The sequence below is a fragment of the Strongylocentrotus purpuratus genome, unplaced genomic scaffold (genome assembly GCF_000002235.5).
Source record: "Strongylocentrotus purpuratus isolate Spur 01 unplaced genomic scaffold, Spur_5.0 spur5_scaffold_11, whole genome shotgun sequence".
In the NCBI taxonomy this organism is placed as follows: Eukaryota; Metazoa; Echinodermata; class Echinoidea; order Camarodonta; family Strongylocentrotidae; genus Strongylocentrotus; species Strongylocentrotus purpuratus.
Genome location: NW_022145596.1, coordinates 8,323,668 through 8,342,530, shown reverse-complemented (window position 1 = coordinate 8,342,530; position 18,863 = coordinate 8,323,668). Strand labels below are relative to the sequence as shown.

General features: G+C 38.4%; 1 protein-coding gene across 1 annotated transcript; it reads left to right on the top strand.

The window, feature by feature from the left end:
• Positions 1 to 4,436: 4,436 nt before the first annotated feature.
• LOC754214 lies at positions 4,437 to 17,175 on the top strand. The gene is made up of 6 exons (XM_030980555.1): positions 4,437 to 4,584; positions 7,211 to 7,286; positions 11,410 to 11,523; positions 12,382 to 12,441; positions 13,893 to 14,110; positions 14,750 to 17,175. Exons 1-6 carry the CDS (start codon positions 4,582 to 4,584, stop codon positions 14,846 to 14,848), a joined length of 570 nt encoding a protein of 189 aa, XP_030836415.1. The 5' UTR covers positions 4,437 to 4,581; the 3' UTR covers positions 14,849 to 17,175.
• The last annotated feature ends 1,688 nt before the right edge of the window (positions 17,176 to 18,863 follow it).

Below are 18,863 nucleotides of genomic sequence, written 5' to 3'. Positions count from 1 at the left end.
GGCGCGGTGTGGTGTGCTCAACGCACCCATTCGATAACAGAGGGGGGGGGGGGCTTTTCTCGAAAGGGTGCGTTGAGAGCGGAGTACCGTTTTAACACACCCTTTCGATAAAAGCGGGGGGGGGGGGGCTTTTCTCGAAAGGGTGCGTCGACTAGTCTTTCGCATCAGTCGTTTAAAATGAGGATCTGGGACAGAAGGTAATAGTTGCCAATTTAAGTATATCGAAAATGTATTAAATAAAATGGAATGGTCTTGATTACAGAGTGGTCTCTTTCGTTATTACTATGTTGATGGGGGAGACAGAGAGAAGGAGAGAAGGAAAAAAGGGAAAGGGAAAGGGAAGATAAAAGAAAAGAAAGAAGAATAAGAAGAAAAGAGGGAAACGGGGGCGAAGGGCTCTTGCCTTCCCCCCCCCTCCCGCCAAAAAAATAAATAAGAGAGGGAGAGGGAAGGGAGAGGGAAAGAAAATATAAAAGGAAAGAAAGAAGATGAAGAAGAAGAAAAGAGGGAAACGGGGGCGAAAGGCTCTTGCCTCCCCCCCCCCCCCCGCCAAAAAATAAATAAGAGAGAGAGAGAGAGAAGGAAAGGGAAAGAGAGGATAAAAGGAAAGAAAGAAGAGGAAGAAGAAGAAAAGAGGGAAACGGGGGCAAAGGGCTCTTGCCTCTTTTTTTTTTCTTTCTTTTCCTTTCTTTCCTATTCTCCCTCTTTTTCCTTTCCCTCTCTTTTTTCCCCTCCCCCTTTTCTCTTTTTTCCCGACGGCAGCGCAATTTTACCGACAATATCCTAACAGGTGGGGGGGGGGGGGGTGTCGCACCCCCACACCCCCCTTTGGAGACGCCCCTACCTACGCCACTGTTGGCGACCACAAGGCTATCAATACAAATTAAGACATATTAATGAAGATTCTTTTTTAATGTTGCAGAGAGATAAGTATTTTTTCTATGAACTTGTTTATAAATAATATTAAAAACATGAATACTGTAGCGGTATAATGATGAGAGAGATGATTTAAGTCATACTTTTTTTCAATGTGATTGGAGTTGACTTGAGGGTGGGGGGGGGGGGGGGTCCCCCCCTAAGATCTCGGCCGTTTCACAGCCGATCGCCGCGAAAATGTGCATCTCGGCATGTCAAGTGAAGTGTATAAAAAACTATGGTAAATTCAATTTTTTGAAAAATTCACTCATTTGCATATTTATGGTAATTTATGCAAACAAGGTCAGAGAATTCACATTTTTACCCATAAATCATAATATAATTCATATTCAAGCGTTCTTTTTCACTACATATATTCGTTAGAATAATAATACGACAACAAAGTTGGAAGAGCCAGTTTATCCCTATGCCATCTCTTGTTTTGATAATTTGTATTTATGTATTATATTGTTTTTGTTGTTTTATTTCATTTCTAACCACAATTCAACTATTTTGACCCAAAAACAAACACATTAACTTGAAAACAAGACCAAATAACCAATGTTTTCTCTTTTTTCTCGAGTCTTACGAATAAATGGTATTTCCATATGTTTGGTACATAAATCACAAAAATGAGCGATTTTAGGGCTGACATGCAAAAACAAAAGGTCACGTGACTCCGCAACTATACGTCCAATTTTCAACAAAAAAAATGTTTCAAAAGATGCGTAAGACTCGAAAGAAAAAAGTCATGAAAGAAAAACTTTATATCTGCCGCGGTTCCGGAGTAGTCGCGAAATTACTAGAGAGCACTAATCTTTTTTGGGGGCCCTCGAAAATTTGAAAATCGTACCCCCCCCCCCTTGAACGCCAGGGAGGGGGGGGGCCTATCTCCCCAAAACGGTAAAAGTAACGTGTTTTTTTACACGTTTTTTTCACAGGGCGGAGCCCTCAGAAGCTCAGGGGTATTAAACATCAAAATTAATGTCGGATGAGCATAATTTTATACCTTATATGTGACAGTGGCAGGACACAATTTGGTGTTGGGTCCAGGGGGCGGAGCCCCGGAAGCTCAGGAGTTTTGTACATTAAATTATTATTATTTTATACCTTATTTGTGACACAGGGGTCACGAATTGGCGTGGGGTCAAGGGGGTGGAGCCCCCGGAAGCTCAGGGGTTTTGGGCAATAAATAACGGTCAGATGAGCATATTTTTATATCTATTTGTGACACTGGCAGGACACAAATTGGTGTTGGATCCAAGGGGCGGAGCCCCAAGAAGGTGAGAGGTTTTATACATCAAATTATCGACAGATGAGCATATTTTTATATCTATTTGTGACACTGGCAGGACACAAATTCTTCTTCCTCTTCTTTCTTTCCTTTTATCTATCTTTCCCTTTCCTTCTCTCTCTCTCTCTCTTATTTATTTTTTGGCGGGGGGGGGGGAGGGAGGAGGCAAGAGCCCTTCGCCCCCGTTTCCCTCTTTTCTTCTTCTTCCTCTTCTTTCTTTCCTTTTATCTTCTCTTTCCCTTTCCCTTCTCTCTCTTATTTATTTTTTGGCGGGGGGGGGGGGGAGGGAGGGAGGGAGGAGGCAAGAGCCCTTCGCCCCCTTTTTCCTCTTTCCTCATTCTTTTTCCTCTTCTTTCTTTCCTTTTATATTTTATTTCCCTCTCCCTTCCCTCTCCCTCTCTTATTTATTTTTGGCGGGGGTGGGGGGGGGGAGGAGGCAAGAGCCCTTCGCCCTCCCCCCGTTTCCCTCTTTCCTTCTTATTCCTCTTCTTTTTTTCCCTTTCCCTTCTCTCTCTTATTTATTTTTTTGGCGGGGGGGGGGGGTAAGAATAGATCCTTTCGCCCTTCCCCCGTTTCCCTCTTTCCTTCTTCCTCTTCTTTCTTTCCTTTTATATTTTCTTTATCCCTTTCCCTTTACCTTCTCTCTCTCTCTTATTTATTTTTTTGGCGGGGGGGGGGGGTGAGGAGGAGGCAAGAGCCCTTCGCCCCCCCCCCCGTTTCCCTCTTTTCTTCTTATTCTTCTTTCTTTCCTTTTATCTTCCCTTTCCCTTTCCCTTTTTCCTTCTCTCTGTCTCCCCCATCAACATATAATAACGAAAGAGACCACTCTGTAATCAAGACGGCGTAAATATTCATAATTGAATGACACACGCCCTTAAAACTAAAACAACAACAACAACCATTCCATTTTATTTAATACATTTTCGATATACTTAAATTGGCAACTATTACCTTCTGTCCCAGATCCTCATTTTAAACGACTGATGCGAAAGACTAGTCGACGCACCCTTTCGAGAAAAGCCCCCCCCCCCCCCCGCTTTTATCGAAAGGGTGTGTTAAAACGGTACTCCGCTCTCAACGCACCCTTTCGAGAAAGCCCCCCCCCCCCCTCTTTTATCGAATGGGTGCGTTGAGCACACCACACCGCGCCGCACCGCACCCTTTCGATGAAAGCCGCGCCAATGCTACTTTAATTTAGGCATTTCTTTTTGTTACGCCACTTTTATTGGTACATTTCTCTCGACATTTGGTTTTCTTGTAAACAAAATTAGTTATGAGTATAAACATAACGAATTCACATTCAGGGCAATATCGAGGAAGCGCATGAAAATAGAAACATTCAGATACTTTTATTCTGTCACCTATTAATAACTGAGAATCCGATGGAGAGGGTTGCAGCCCCCCATTTTTTAAAAATGACCTTTTTAGGCCTATATTCGGACAGCTGTCGCCACATATTCGGACACAAAGATGGTCTATTGATAGATTCATATCTGTTTTTTGTTAAAATGATTTTGATAGCAGAATTAAACTGGCATTTCATGTATTACATTTTTTAAAAGCTCGCTTCGTTCGCGGGCAATTTTTATGGACGGGAAAATTGATTTCAAAACAATTCGATATATAACATTTCAATGTTTTTTTGGGAAAGCTCGCTTCGTTCGCACACAATTTGAGTAAGCCCACTCTAATATATTGAATTGGTTTTGATAGATGCAGGAAAAAGATAGGATTCCGATTGAAAAATTAGAAAGTTATGAATTTTTGAAGTTGTGATCAATCAAACACAGACAGGCAACTCTGTGACGTATCTAAAGAGCTCCCCTCCCATTTGCTTCTACTAAAAAATAACCTTTTTTGGTGCAAACATACATTCACCCTTATTGACCCTAGATATAATTATTGCAAATATGTTACATTTCGTCATCAATAATGAAGAGAATGAAAGGTTATGATCTTGTATTATGTACAGAGCAATTGTTGAATGACCACTTATTTGTTTTGTGGTTATTTTTTTTATGTGCGCCGTGTACTTCTGTACTTTAACGATACAAAGGTCCATAAGCAGTCTAACAAAAGGTACAACAAAGCTTCGCTGCAACAACGCACGGATTCTATAGTGCGTGCTATACAAAGCAACGAACGAAAATACATTGCATTTGGCAGACGAGTTGACTAGTACTAATAATTATACCAGGGCATGTGAGTTAAAGTCTCACCTCCCTGATTATACGTCGCATTTATATAGTCGCTTGCAGACGAAGCAAGGTAGAGGGTGTGTTGCAGTCTCTCTCCCACCAGGGTTCAACTTTCTCTTTCAACCACGCAAATTTGTTTTTCTTCTCGACAACATTATCCATAATCAACTGAAAATGGTAAGTTTTATCCGATAAGTAGATTAATCAGAAGTACAGTCAAACCTGCTTTAGTGACCACCTGTCTACAAAGACCACCTGTCTACAAGGACCACATTTTTTGTTTCCCTTGAAAATGGTTTCTCATTGAAACATGTACCTGTCTACAAAGACCACCTGTCTAAAGGCCACTTTTTGTATAGACAGGTTTGACTGTCACTGTATTATGAATGATATTGGTAACTGCAAATTTCGTGTCATAGTACAGATGAGACTGAAGAAATATTTGGACGCGTTTATTATCTCGTCATTATAGTGCAGGTAAAAGTGCTATAACGTTATCGCCAATGTTGATATCATATTATAAGTCAAATCTAGGAAATTTAAGTAGTCACATTTTGAGGCGTTCTAAATCATTAAGTCAAGGTCCTTCATTGCATGACAAATTTTCAGCACTATAGGCCTATATACCGCATAATATAGTCTATATATTTGCCATTTCAACTCCCATATAGCGATATCAAAATATATGACAGAGGCCGTGAGTGGGAAATAGAAATCCCATCCATGCTCAAGCTCCCTGTATTATATACTTACTAAAATTTATCTACTAAATATTGACAGACCTTCGGACTGCACACTAATTACCGGCAAAGTAAAAGTGAAGTTTATTGCGCGTTTATATGCTATAGTCTTGCTATATATAAAGGAATGTAATTTTATAATACAACAAAACTTCAAAAACATAGGGGTAGTCACTTTCGTCACCTTCGCCCCTCTCGTTCACCATGCTCCCTCGTCCCTCGTATTTCGCCCCCTTCCCGGTCATGAAAAGAAATCGCTGTATATGATCAACAGTATGTATAAAAAAATGATGATGATCAAGCTGCTGCATTCAAAGTATCGTATTTTTATTATAATATGTTGACAAGCAGCAGAAAAACGAATAAAATATTAAATCATGTTGATATTACAATAAAAAAATTTAAAAAAAAAAAAAAAAATGAAACTTAAAAAATGTAGCCTTGTTTGCTAATCATACAATGTACTCAGGCAGTAGATATGTTACAATGCTACTTTGCAACCCTGTTTACGATCAGACATCATTATGGCTATTTCCAGAGGGGGGGGGGGGGGGTACCTTTCTCTCTTGTAAATCTCACATAATCTTCCAATTCTTTTTTTTATTAAATATTTCTACGCATATTTTTGGTATATTAAGTTAGCATCTAAAACAGATGGAAAACCCCTTTCCAGAATTAATTGTGCCATCCCACTTTTTGTAAACTTCTGGATCCGCCCCTGAGACTGATCACATGATTAGATACCCGATTTGTTATTTCAAAATAAAACCACTAAAGGGAAAGTTAAGATTGAAACATGTGAACGGTAATCAAAGTTCAGACTATAATGTTTTTCATATCCAAAAGGGAACTTACCTATTACAAAAAACAAGTTGAAACTTGCTTGGGAGGTGGACATTAAACACCCCCATAATTGTCAAATCTTAAAGTTTGCTCACGTCAAATTCTGTAAACAAAAATCGTTTCAGTTATTTAGATAGCATACCTTCACAATCTGATTTATGTCTACGTCTAAGTTATTAAAACGTTGGCCTGCTTCATAATTTGCAAAATTCCATAAAGTTTAAGGAAACCTGAACAGGTAAAAAGGAAGGGGAGCTGGGTGACTCAGAAAGCGAGAAAAGGGAGAGAGGGCTATAGCTAAAACTAGCTAGAGAGAGAGAGAGGGGGGGGGGGGGGTGAGAGAGAGAGAGAGAGAGAGAGAGAGAGATAGAGGAGATGGATGGGGTGGCGGCTATTTTTAGCCATGACCAAGACATCATTACAAAGAACACCAATTCAGCGATAGTTATATAACAGTGCCTATGGATGCCACACCAGAAGAGCGATTGATTGCGTTGATCCATGGTCGTACATTCACCTATAGTAGCTTCTCAATACTGATCGTTTGGTAAAACTGTATGTGATGAGCGAAGCAGCATCGCCCCTAAACAGGCTCATTTTCTTCATTTTAACTGTACGTTTTTCAAAAAATGAGTTAAATTCAGTGGAATCTGAAAACATCAATAAAAAATAATATCACGATGTAAGATTGTGGCATAAAAAACTATTAAAACTTTTATGAACATTTCTCCACACCCTACTTCATCAATAAGGCGATGAAATAAGTTGGTATTCAGTCCCTTCCCTTCCGGATTCTTTTTTTTTTCTTCTTCCATCCCATGAAGAAGTAATGTTTGAAATAATCATTTAAAACTAGTCTCCGGAAGAAGAAGAAGAAGTCAATTATTATTATTTTATTATTTATTATTTTATTATTATTATTTATATACTGCGCTTTTCCCAGAGTGGGCCAAAGCGCTTACAACAAGATGCTGTAAGTAATAGTTTAAACATCCGTTTCTCCGAGTATTGGCACAATTTTTTTTCCCGGTTAGTTCATTGTTGTCGCTGTTCTCTCTCTCTCTCTCTCTCTCTCTCTCTTTTTTTTTTTTTGGGGGGGGGCATGTTGATAAAGGGAATGACTGTATATGCCTATAGCGTCATTTTTGCGTCCTAAAAGTGCAACAAATGTTCATTGCTTGTAAATTGGTTTTGATAATCCTATGATTTATATTTACCAGGCGGAAGAGAACACATCTCTCGGTATGTCACCGACTGACCCGACAGCTCCTCCATCGTATGATGCAACGCAACAAGGTTAGTTCCAATTATACTATTATCACCACTGACGTATAGGCAATGGGGGGGGGGGGAGCCCCCACCAATACTCTATTCCTGTGTTATATTATATATACATGTATTTGAGTTGTTTGTGTTGATCATGTTCAAAAGTACCGTCGTACATAGGCACACATCCAAGAATACTGCATGCGTGCATGAAATCAGAGTCTGCCATTTCCTGTCAACATCTCCTATAATGTTGATGATTACAAGTATTTTCGACTTTTACAGCGGCGTGTGCATGTGTGTTCACTACATCCTAAAGGGGCATATTCCCCCATAGGACGGGGAAGAGGGATTAAAACAATGGATAGAAAGGGGAAAGAAATGGAGAGGGAAGGGGAACGCCAGGGGAGATGACACAGCCCTATCTCAAGCCCCTCCCATGCATTTTATCGACCTATCGTGCACCCCCCTACTTGACCCAGGCTATATAATACGCATATTAAAAACAAGAAAGAGTTCCTTTTTTTAGTACAAACCAACAGAACACAAAAATAATTTTGTTGTTAAATGTGTTTATAATTATAAATGATTATCATGATTATCATTATTTAGCGTATTAACGCAAATCTCACAACATTATGAACTTAATCCCAATAAATCGAGCTGCGGTCGTGATATTTTTTGTCAATACTCGTGACTTGAAATCACAAGGTGACAGGGTAGGCCTAGTCTGCAGGCACAGACCCTAATTTAACACTTTATCAACATATCGTTGTGCCTTGAGAGAAGTCTAGCCAAGCTACCTACTGGTTGTATCAATATAGGAATATGTGAAGGAGCAGTTACAGTACATGGCCTATGGTAGTCTTATAGTGCAGACTCACTTTTACGACTGACCAGGGTTTATGCTTGCGGACTAGGGTAGGCCTACGTGAGCGGTTAACTGCACTAGAAATATATTTTTTGTCATTATTATATGGTGGGCATGAAATGATATAATTATATAAATCTGTTTATAGTCATCTTTTAGATATAGACAAATTGCAAAGAACTGTTCCATTTGAGTTAAAGGTAATACAAAATTTTGGTATGGGGTCATGAATTTTGTTCAAATGAACATATTAGAAGGAAATGCGATCCTACAATATTAAGTGATCGTTGTCGCGGCTGAAAACGAGTCTAAAGTTTTGAAATTGTAAATAATAAACTCTTTATGTTGTATAGCTCCCTCTCAAGGTCAAGATACTAATTAAGCTATAAAACAATGTTTAAAAACTCAAATCAACCAATTAGCTATTCCCGTTTGGAAATTATATATCAAAACTACATATTCTGAGATTTTCATGATCGCAGCTAACATTGTACGGCCGTAGGCGCTATTTAAAATTTATCAAAATTTCCGGTAAATTTTTATATTCAATATTTCTCGAAAGCAGAAGTGTTTTAGGGGCTAATTTTTTTAGTGCTTCTAATACATTCACAGGGGCATCCAAATATTGTTCTACATAATACTGAATTTACTTTGTTTATATTATATTTGACTGTATTATATTATGTCTGTTTATATTTTGTTTGTTTTGAAACGGAAATAAAATCTGAAATCTGAATCTGAAATATATCAAAATGGTAAAGAATCATTATCCACCCAATTTTCAAAATTTCCCAAAACTTTGTATTACCTTTAACATTCTGCTGCGTTTAATGAGAATATTTTCTGTAGAGGTTCTAATGTAATACCCAATGCATATGATATTAATTAGTTCGGTTATTGTAATTTATCATACTAAAATGGAATAAATAAAAGCCGACGATTTCCCCTTGCGAGAAATGGGGGGGGGGGGGGGGGGCTCAAAGATACGTCATTATGACTGCATGCCATAATGTAGGCACATTCTTTTCTTTTATCCGTATTCCCCCCATATATATTTGGAAAAAAAAACATGAAAAAAGTCAACCACCAGCCACGAAATTGTGCCTCAACGCCTATACTGTGTGGTAATTATAAAATTATAATGATCATCTGTTGTTTTAAGATATCACTTTCATGTGTTGCTTTTCATACCAGCACAATTATACTTACCAGGTGCATGCTTATTAGAAAAAAAAACACTTTCCATAATAATTATTATATATTTTTTATAAACACATCTGCTCGGCTACTTGTATTTCGCGTAGTCCATAACAATATTATGAACAGGAATAAATTTTTTCGTATCATGCTCGGTTTTTTAAAAACATAATTGTGTATTATTTTAGTAGCATAAATCATTGACCGACGTAACATGAAATAATTGATAAATCCTGCCTATTAGTATAATAGTATACAGCACTGAACATAATTTTAATGCAATAGACCAGTTTATTAACATATTCAAATTCTATGCATGCTTTTTAAACAAAGGTTGTTCTTGAAAACATAAAGGTTTGCCCAACATAGCAACAAGTAATGTATGCAGACTTAATTCCGAGTAGTGTAGTTCATTCAATAACTCATGACATAACTAGGTCTAGCAACATCCATAACTTTGAATATGTTAGTGTACCCGGTCTATTCAGTGCAAGTCTAATTGGTACAGTATATGCATGTCCCGTGCGTTTCTTGCAATAAAGAACTACAAATCGATATATATAGCAATCATAGGTGTTGTAATTCAAAGGTTTGAGGTTTTTCTTTTTTTCCATATTCACTGATGCGTAAAATCGTATCCAATACATACACACGTACATTGCAGGCATAGCCATATTGTTGGACTCTTACCACAAAACGTAATACAGTATACATATAAACAAAAACGCATGTACAGTTTACAACTTTACAGGGATATAGCAGCGTATTGGCGGAAAAGAAAGATGCCCGAATAATAAAAAACAACATCCAGGGTTGTCTGTGCTGGAGAAAGTATACTGCGTTACTTCAGAGGTTCTATTTTAGCAATTTGTTCCAATTTTGTAAAAAATGATATCCCTTGATTGTTTTAGTGGCGAGCTTTTACTTTATTGTAAAAGGACGTGATAGAGCGAACATGTTCTTTGTCAAATAAGCTGCATTTAGGACCCGACCCACCATGTTTCCACGCATGCACCGCAGCCAACAATAATTTCGATAGTAACTGAGTAATCTGGCAAGAAGGTGTCGATTGCTATGGATGTGAGATCTCCCTCTTCTTTTATCCTCCCCAAAAATTTAACAAAATATATGCATGTAGGCCTACATAATCTACAAAGTGTAAGTAGAGCATAATAAACTACAACACGATTGATCAATCTGTGCTAGATATCCTAACGCCATATGGCCAGGAGAAATTAACCTATCACTTTTCATTTTGTCGCGTTATGTAGCCTATCCCTGTTACCTTAATATTGAAAGTTTTTAGCAAAAAAGAGGAGGGAAAAAAAAACGAAGTGAAGGAAATGAGATATAGGCCCTTATTATACTTATTTTTCATCTGATACACTGCTCAAAACACTGACATAATCAAGCAGCTATAGCTGGTACATATGAATGACTGTAAACGTCTATCATTAATTTTTGAACATCGGGCAAGGGGAGCTGAGTCTAATGTACAGCGACCCCATTGACCTCCAGACTTGAAAGTGGATATAATGCATTAGTCTCTAAGGAGTGGTTGTTAATGTAATAGTTTTAGTGTTGGTTAATGTGATATATATTCACGTGTCATGTATGTATTTTTTCACGAATTGGCACAGACACAGACAATGAATTCACTACGCAGTGTCCGACTCTAAAGTGACTGAAGATGAGATAGATGAAGTAGTATACAGTATTACTAAAATCACAAAGAGATCTTTGACCTATATTAGTATAGTACTCCCAGACGAAACCCATGCTGCTATTGTGTAGGCCTGTTGCCTATTTGCTTATTGTGCAATAGTGCAATTTTAGACGTCATTAAGGCACCTGAAAATATGATGAAATGTTTTCTTCTTGTCAGAGATTGTCGTGTGCCCACCATCTAGTGAAAGTATCCTGGATCCCCCCTCACACCCCACCCCTGCACTGTCACACCTCTTAACCGCTGCATATTCTTCAGAATTGTAATTATCAACAAAGTGATAAATGATTTACTTAGTAAAAATGTATTAAAATGATAAGGGGGAATTATTTACTTTTATTTTTCTTCTTAATCATCAGATGGATCTCCGCCATCTTACCAATCCATCTTTGGCCAGATCAAGAGTGAGAAAGAGAAGAACGCCAATCCGGTCGGTTTCATCGGATCTGTCGTCAAGATTCTGCTCGGCACATGTAAGTCTACCGACTGACATACGGTCCAGACCAGCGGCGTATCCAGACATCTATAAAAACAACGGGGGCGGCGGGGGGGGGGGGGGGGTCGAGGAGGTTGATTGATGGAAATTTGGTAGACAACCCCCCTTCAATCAAAATGGTCTGGAACAGGTCAAGAGACTCTCCTAGACGTGTCTCGTCAGTCCCTCTTGCACCAGAGCTAGTCTGCAAGCACTGTTGTCTGCAGACTGTAATTTGACACTGTGATCATAATTCCTAAAAGTCTTGAGCGGGGCCTAGATAAGTCAGTCTCTGGCTGTGTCCAGCAGCTGAAGTACAGAGCCTGTAGTAGTCTCATATTGCAGACACTGATACGCACAACGACTGACAAAGATTTGTTTCAACACACTACCCAAGAGCCATTACAACTTTATTTATTTAAACGCGGGAGGGGGGGGGGGGGGGGTGTGATTTGCAAGCAATCTTATTACTGTTAGAATACGAATTATATTAGATAATAAGACCTAAAAATAGATACGTTTAAATAGTCGCAGAGGTCTTACATGTATTGAGCAGAATCCATTTTGCCTATTCTCACTGATTGTTCAAATTTACAGAAATTGATTAATAGATGGAATGGTGCCACATTTAGGGTTAGGACGAATCAAGGGGGAAGGGGAAAATAAACAGATAGTTATTACTTAATGAGACATACTATGATGAGTACTGCAAATCATCATGTATGAATATAATTATTAATTAAATAGATTGTAATTCAAGCTATACCAATGTATAACAAAAATTGCCATTATCATAAGCTATAGAATTCTTGGATTCTTTCTAAAATTAGTTCCGTGTATTTGTTCTTTTTTACAGTCATCGTGACATTATTTATGGCATTAATGCTCGCCATTCCCATTACAATGGTCGCAATTGGTAAGTATGAATGATAACGTCTGCAAATTCAGTATACATAGCAACGTATTCTCATGATCATTGAATGGAGCTAGATGTAGATTGACGTTAATCTCTTTTGATGAAGAAATGATAAAAAGATTATAGAGAGTATTGAAAGAGAAGACTATATAGAAAGGTATAGTCCCGTCCAACTGATTATAATACCGGCGACTATTTTACATATTTGGATTGGCAATAGAAGCATTTTACATGACAACAAAAGTGGTCGAATATTTATATACAATATGAATTTATATTGAAGATATTTATCCTTACATAATCATACTTTAACTTTTTGAAGAGAATATTTTGCCTCTCCACCCTCGATCCACCACTTGTATACGGAAACTGTGGCGTGACGAAGTTGTCGATCCGCATTCCAAAAATGCTTTCCTATTATTATTATAGAGTACCGAAGTGCTAACGTCATATTCGTTCGTCGTCAAGGTTACTGGTTTTAAACAATTGAGCCTGCGCATGACGTTCACCGCGAAATCATGCAAGCAACGGCCTGGAGCAGGGCGAATTCAGTGTTTGGGGCTGGTGCAAGGGCGTACGCAGGATTTTTTCAAGGGGGGGGGGGGTTTAAAATCGGGCCCAAAATTTCGCAACGACTCAGCTTTATTATTTTGCTCCCGAAAATTTGAAAATCGCTCCGGCCGAAAAGTCGCTCAGTGGGGGGGGGGGGGGGGGGGGGGGGGGGGGGGGGTTAAGGTCACCTTTTTAGGTCAGCCATGGGCATAATTTTTTTTCAAACAAAAAAAATCAAAGGGGGGTTTTAGGGGGGTTTACACACATAAAAATACCAAAGGGGGGGTTCAACACCCAACACCCACCCCCCCCCCCCTGTGTACGCCCCTGGGCTGGTGTGACCAGCACACCATTGTTTAGCACACTTATTGTTTGGAGCCAGCAACCTTGACAACTAGGCCAGTAAGCCGTCACACTTTAAGAGGTACTCTATTTAGCCAAAGGTAAATGGTCTCACACTAAACTTGTAATAAATTGTATGATAGAAAAACTTATACTCCGAACGCACGCAATGCACAAACATTTTCTTTTTCGGCCATGCTATAAATAAATTTATAACTTGACAACAAAATATATAAACAAACGGCAGAATATGAAAGAAAACATCCCAATAGACTGACGCATACGAGGCCGAGAGCCATGAGGCAGATAGCCCAATAGACCGACAATGTCGGTCTCCTGAAAAATTGAAAAGTTGTCAGCAGTTCCCCGAGAACGATATATTGGTATCGGGGGCCGCCAGTCTCGCCAACCTTAAAAATTAGTATTCTGGTCCGCGAGACCGACAAAGTGGTCCCATGTGCAGCACATGAAAGTGTGATATTTTAAAGGACTTACACCAAAGGAATTTAAAGTCGTCGTTGCTAACAATTCAATATCATTCATTTCACTAACCACAGGAGCCGTATATCTGGACGACTGCCCCGCAGAAAGATTCATCCCTATTTATTTGATCACCATGGGGGTGGCTTACATAGTAAAGTCATTGATCGATCTGAAGGGGAGGGCTCAGCGCTCTAGACTCCCCAAGAAGAACAGGCCGACTTCAAACCCAACAAAGTGGAGGGCGGACTCAGCCATCTCATCGGAGTATTCTGCTTCGCATTTTTCATTGCCGGTGAGTATTTAATTGTTGTCTGTCTTCTTCTTCTTCTTCTTCTTCTTCTTCTCTTCTTCTTCTTCTTCTTCTTCTTCTTCTTCTTCTTCCTTCTCCTCCTCCTCCTCCTCCCCTCCTCCTCTTCCTCTTCCTCTTCCTCTTCCTCTTTCTCGTCTTCTTCCTCTTCCTCGTCTTCTTCCTTCCAAAGAAAGAGATGTAGTTGGTATATAGTCTGTTTATTGTGTCACAAGTAAAAGGTCTTTCATTTTCTGACAAAAGGTATGTTATTTCAACAAACAAGAGCAGGCCTTGCAAACACGTGAAAAAATTGGGACCCCATGCTGAATCTGTCTGCAAAGTCCCAACATCAATATCAATTTGATCATCTGTTTTATAGACAACATGGATTTGCTGAAGGAAAGGAACGTTTTAGTGGTGAAACCCTCATATTCAAAAGGTCGCTCCTTCTCGTTAAGTATAATCCTTGATTCTTGTAATAGTTTCCCTCTGCTCTCCTCATTCTTCTTTTGAGATGCCTGCGTGGAAGACGTTCTTGCATAATTCCTTTCATGCCATTGTCGTTTGAAACTAACTTCATACAAACAGACAAATGAATACAGTGGGTTTTATTTTCCTATTTTCACCAATGCTTTCATCCAGGAAATGTATGGATCTATCGAATCTACAAGCCAAACACCACGGTCAGTTCTGATGCAGACTACTGCAACCCAACGCTCTACTACTTCGCCTTCTGGGTGACAACTGTCTGCTACATCATCGCCGCTTTCTTCTGTTTCTGTGGCTGCTGTATCGGCTGTCTGGCCTGCTGCGGCGCCACGGCCACTGCGGCCAATGGGGCTGCAGAAGCAAGCACTGAAAAGAGAGACATCCCCTAGATGAATCTTGATGACAAGGACGACGATGACGATGATTATGATGTCGAATATGATAGATGATGCTGTTGATGGTGATGACGACGATGATTCCTGCACTTATGTAAATGGTGGCACCATACTTATACCCCCAAAACGCAGTTTAATAGTACAGTAGTGCGTTTATCATGTCGCATGGTGCTACCCATTTATTCCCCAACCCTTTTATTTATTTATCAACATTTCTGGATTTCGATAATGTATTGAAATTTTGGTGGGTGTTTCTTTTTGGAGGGGGTGGGGGCATATGCCATTTTACCCAATGCTGGATATAATTTATGCCACAGATAATTACATTAACAAATTCATTGTCTGTGTTTGCGTCACAAACGTTTTGAAAATATAAATTGTCTTCATATGCGTTTTCCATTCAATAAAGAAAGACGTAGGCGTTGTGTGTTATTGACCCAACAGATTTTTAGATGACTCATTCTTAAACATACTCTCAGTATCTACACATCAAAAACACAAATTAGCGATTAAAACAATAAATAGGGTTAGTCATTATAGCTTGGTAAAGTGTTTCGCCCTGTGCCCTCTACGGGGAGAAATATAAAGTACGCCTAAACGTTCTTTTACATGGTGAAACAGCGCCACCATGTTGGTGGATGCTGAGTCGGGCCATCCAGCCATTTATCTCTTATAGGATGTGTACATATTGTGTAATGTTTAGATTATCGTACTTCTAAGTTCTTTTCATATGGAAATAAATTCAAATAAATTCAAATGTAACAACTATCAGGCTGTATGTTTACAGGCAACGAGGTTTGTATGGGTTTCTATCACTCTTTGATGTTAACACAAAAACACCTTTGAATGAAGAAGTCTGTTAAATATATAAAAACTTCGTAAAGACATTTCATTCCAGACTGTTATAGTGTGCTCCTGCTGTTTTAGACGGTGACAAGTCTGTAGGTCGGTGTTAAATTATATTTGTTCATAGGCTAGTTTTTCTTTCTTCGGTTACTACTGTCTTAGTCCGAGACGATAGTGCGTATGGGGGCCAGAGTATAAGGCCTAGATATTGTTACTTTAACGTCGGATAGAGTATGGACCCCCTGTCAGGGCCAACTAACTCTGTCGAAAAATATACGTGGTGTTACCGTAAACCTCGCTCAGATCAGATCTATCCTCACCATCATGGAATCCTTCAAAGATTATATATTATATATACATATATGATTATTTGTAAATATAGTTCAATAACTTTGATAGATTTAAAGTGTGATATATTCCCATCTCTGTTTTAGGTTGCAGTGAAGAGAAACTCGGCTAAAAGAGCTTGGGCTCTTATCAAAAGCAAATATGATTTGAAATACAAAAAACACACATACAAACTGCATGACAACATCACCAACTGTGAAACTCTAAATCTTGGTATCATGAATAATTTACCCCTAATCGTTTATGTCATATAGCTATTATTGTATCTGTGTATATAAGATTAAGTTATATACTATGACGATGCAGTGCATGCATATTATAAACAGTTGTGTGACGTCAAATCTTTTATGAGCTAAGTTACAACTTGTGCAGTTTTATGAAAATTATTTCGTTTGGCTTTTATCCCTTTTCGTTTCTTTTAAATGTAACAATATAAAATATGCATGCTTTGGCGATAAACAAATGGTTTGCAGGGACATAATCCTTTCAATAAACAGAGGTTTTGTAGAAGATACGAATAATTTCTGTACGATTGAATTTTTTTAAATGTCGTTACTCTTGCAAAGTTTTCACAATCGTATTTGTATTTATATGTTATTCCACTTACATTGGCCTTTTCCTCTTAATTCTGATTTTATCTCCTTCATATAAAAAGGCATTTTGTGTTTTAACAGTAACTGTACAAGTTCTTATTTGTTTGAAGAAAAAAATATTAATCAGGCTTATTGAATTTTGCTTGTGATTTCCCAAAATATGAATATTCGCCTGTGAAGTAGTAACTACATAGTTTTGGGGGAAGAAAAAAAATCGTGAAGGTGTTGGAACTTGAATAAAGTAGTATTTTCGATTAATATGCAACAAATTATTGTTCAAATCAAAAGTATATTATATTCTTACTAATGTGTATGTGTAATCTAGATATTTTTTTCGTATTCGTATTTATTGTTTATTGATGAGTAAATAAATGTTTGCATTAACAATTTTCGTGGACATTTTGTAAAAAAGTCTTTTGTTTGCTGTAATATTTATTCGTTTACAAAACATTTATTTGTATGCTACAACACGATTCCGAAGAGTTTTAAAAATCAGTCAGGCTTAATCCGAGGCAATGTCAGTAGGCTCGTGCGTCACCTTTGTGGAATGGTGACATTACCCTGGCTCATGAATAGTGTATAGCACCTCTTATAGCTTTCATAGGTGTATAATAAAATGAAGTAAAAGTGTTGATCTTTCTAGCTTCTGGCAATCCTCATGATCCCTTGTACTACATATTCACTATGTTGGAATTAAGGTTAAACAAATATTAGAAGATGAAAAGACAATTTACCGAAACTATTCCAGTCGTACTTTTTGATATACACTGACATCGGGTTATGACAAAATCATAGCGACAACCTATTTGACTTATTCAACACAGACACGAGAGAACCTACAGAGTTTTTTTGTATAAATTACTATGCAATGATAACCTGGGTTATCCAAAAAGAAGGCGAAGGGATGGGTGTATTTTGAACAGTCATTGATTCCCACTCCTTAAATAGCTTACTAATATTTTTATTTAATCAACATTAAATTTATCAATAAATTGTTATATACAATGTACAACAAATATTTCAAACTACATTGTCACTCTTCTCCCATGTCTGTAGTATTATATTTACTCAGTAATAATGTACTTTAAGATAATTAACTTTCTCCTTTTGGCTTCAGCATGAATGATTTGCCGTGTTATATTCCCCATCTATAGCCCCTCCACCCCCTATGTCTACATTTTTCCTTCTTCTGTTTTCGGTCCCTCAGGGCCGCGACCTAGCTCCCCCTCCCCCCCCCCCTCTCTCTCTCTCTCTCTCTCTCTTTCTCTCTTTATTTCTCACTCCACCTCCTTTCACCCTCTCTTATCAACTATGGCCACTGGGGTTATCTAGATGAAAATAATAAACATTGCCCAATATGAATTTACAACCATTACATACAGTATACACTGTCGCTCATATCGGTGGAATATTTTTGTTTTACCCCAATTTATGGAATTATTTAAAAAATAATTTAAAATTAATAGATCTAGATAATAGTATACATACTCAGATTTTATTGAATAATAATTTGCCAATGTGTGTTTTGCGTGACTGCTGAAGCATGTGTATGCTACTATGCTTATCAACTAGGGGACCTACGCCCTTAAGGCTTAAATGGCAGTAATGAGGATTAATGTCCCACAAAAGGGCACTAATATAGCACATCGACACGGTTTTGATCCTGGGGCCTCACATGCAGTTACGAGCCATTGCTTTGTCACTGAACCATGACTGTACGCAGCGGGGGCTTGGGTAGGGGGCAGTTTCCATAAATTAAAAAAAAAGCAGAAAATGCAATAAATTTTCAATAATTTATTGCATTTTACCCCGGTTCCCAACATTAAAAAAAATCCTCTGTGTGCCCATATCAACTAGGGGACCTACGTATTGCGTATTACACGCAGCTCCCTTTTCAGGAACTGTACCGCATAGAGATGTATATAACAACTCTATGCTTTACCCTCATCTAGATGCTGAACAGGCGTTGATGAGTATTACCATAGAAGGAGAAGTAGAAGCTGAGCAACGTAATGTGCACAAGCTGTTCGCGCATCAGTGGGTATTCCCCGCTCCATACGTTATTACGCAATGTTACCACGCTGG

Bases quoted from the DNA above. Each gene is read 5' to 3' on its own strand.
- LOC754214 (XM_030980555.1), top strand. The intron at 7,287-11,409 runs GTTAGTTCCAAT...CTTAATCATCAG, and splicing joins GTATGATGCAACGCAACAAG to ATGGATCTCCGCCATCTTAC. The intron at 14,111-14,749 runs GTGAGTATTTAA...GCTTTCATCCAG, and splicing joins CTTCGCATTTTTCATTGCCG to GAAATGTATGGATCTATCGA.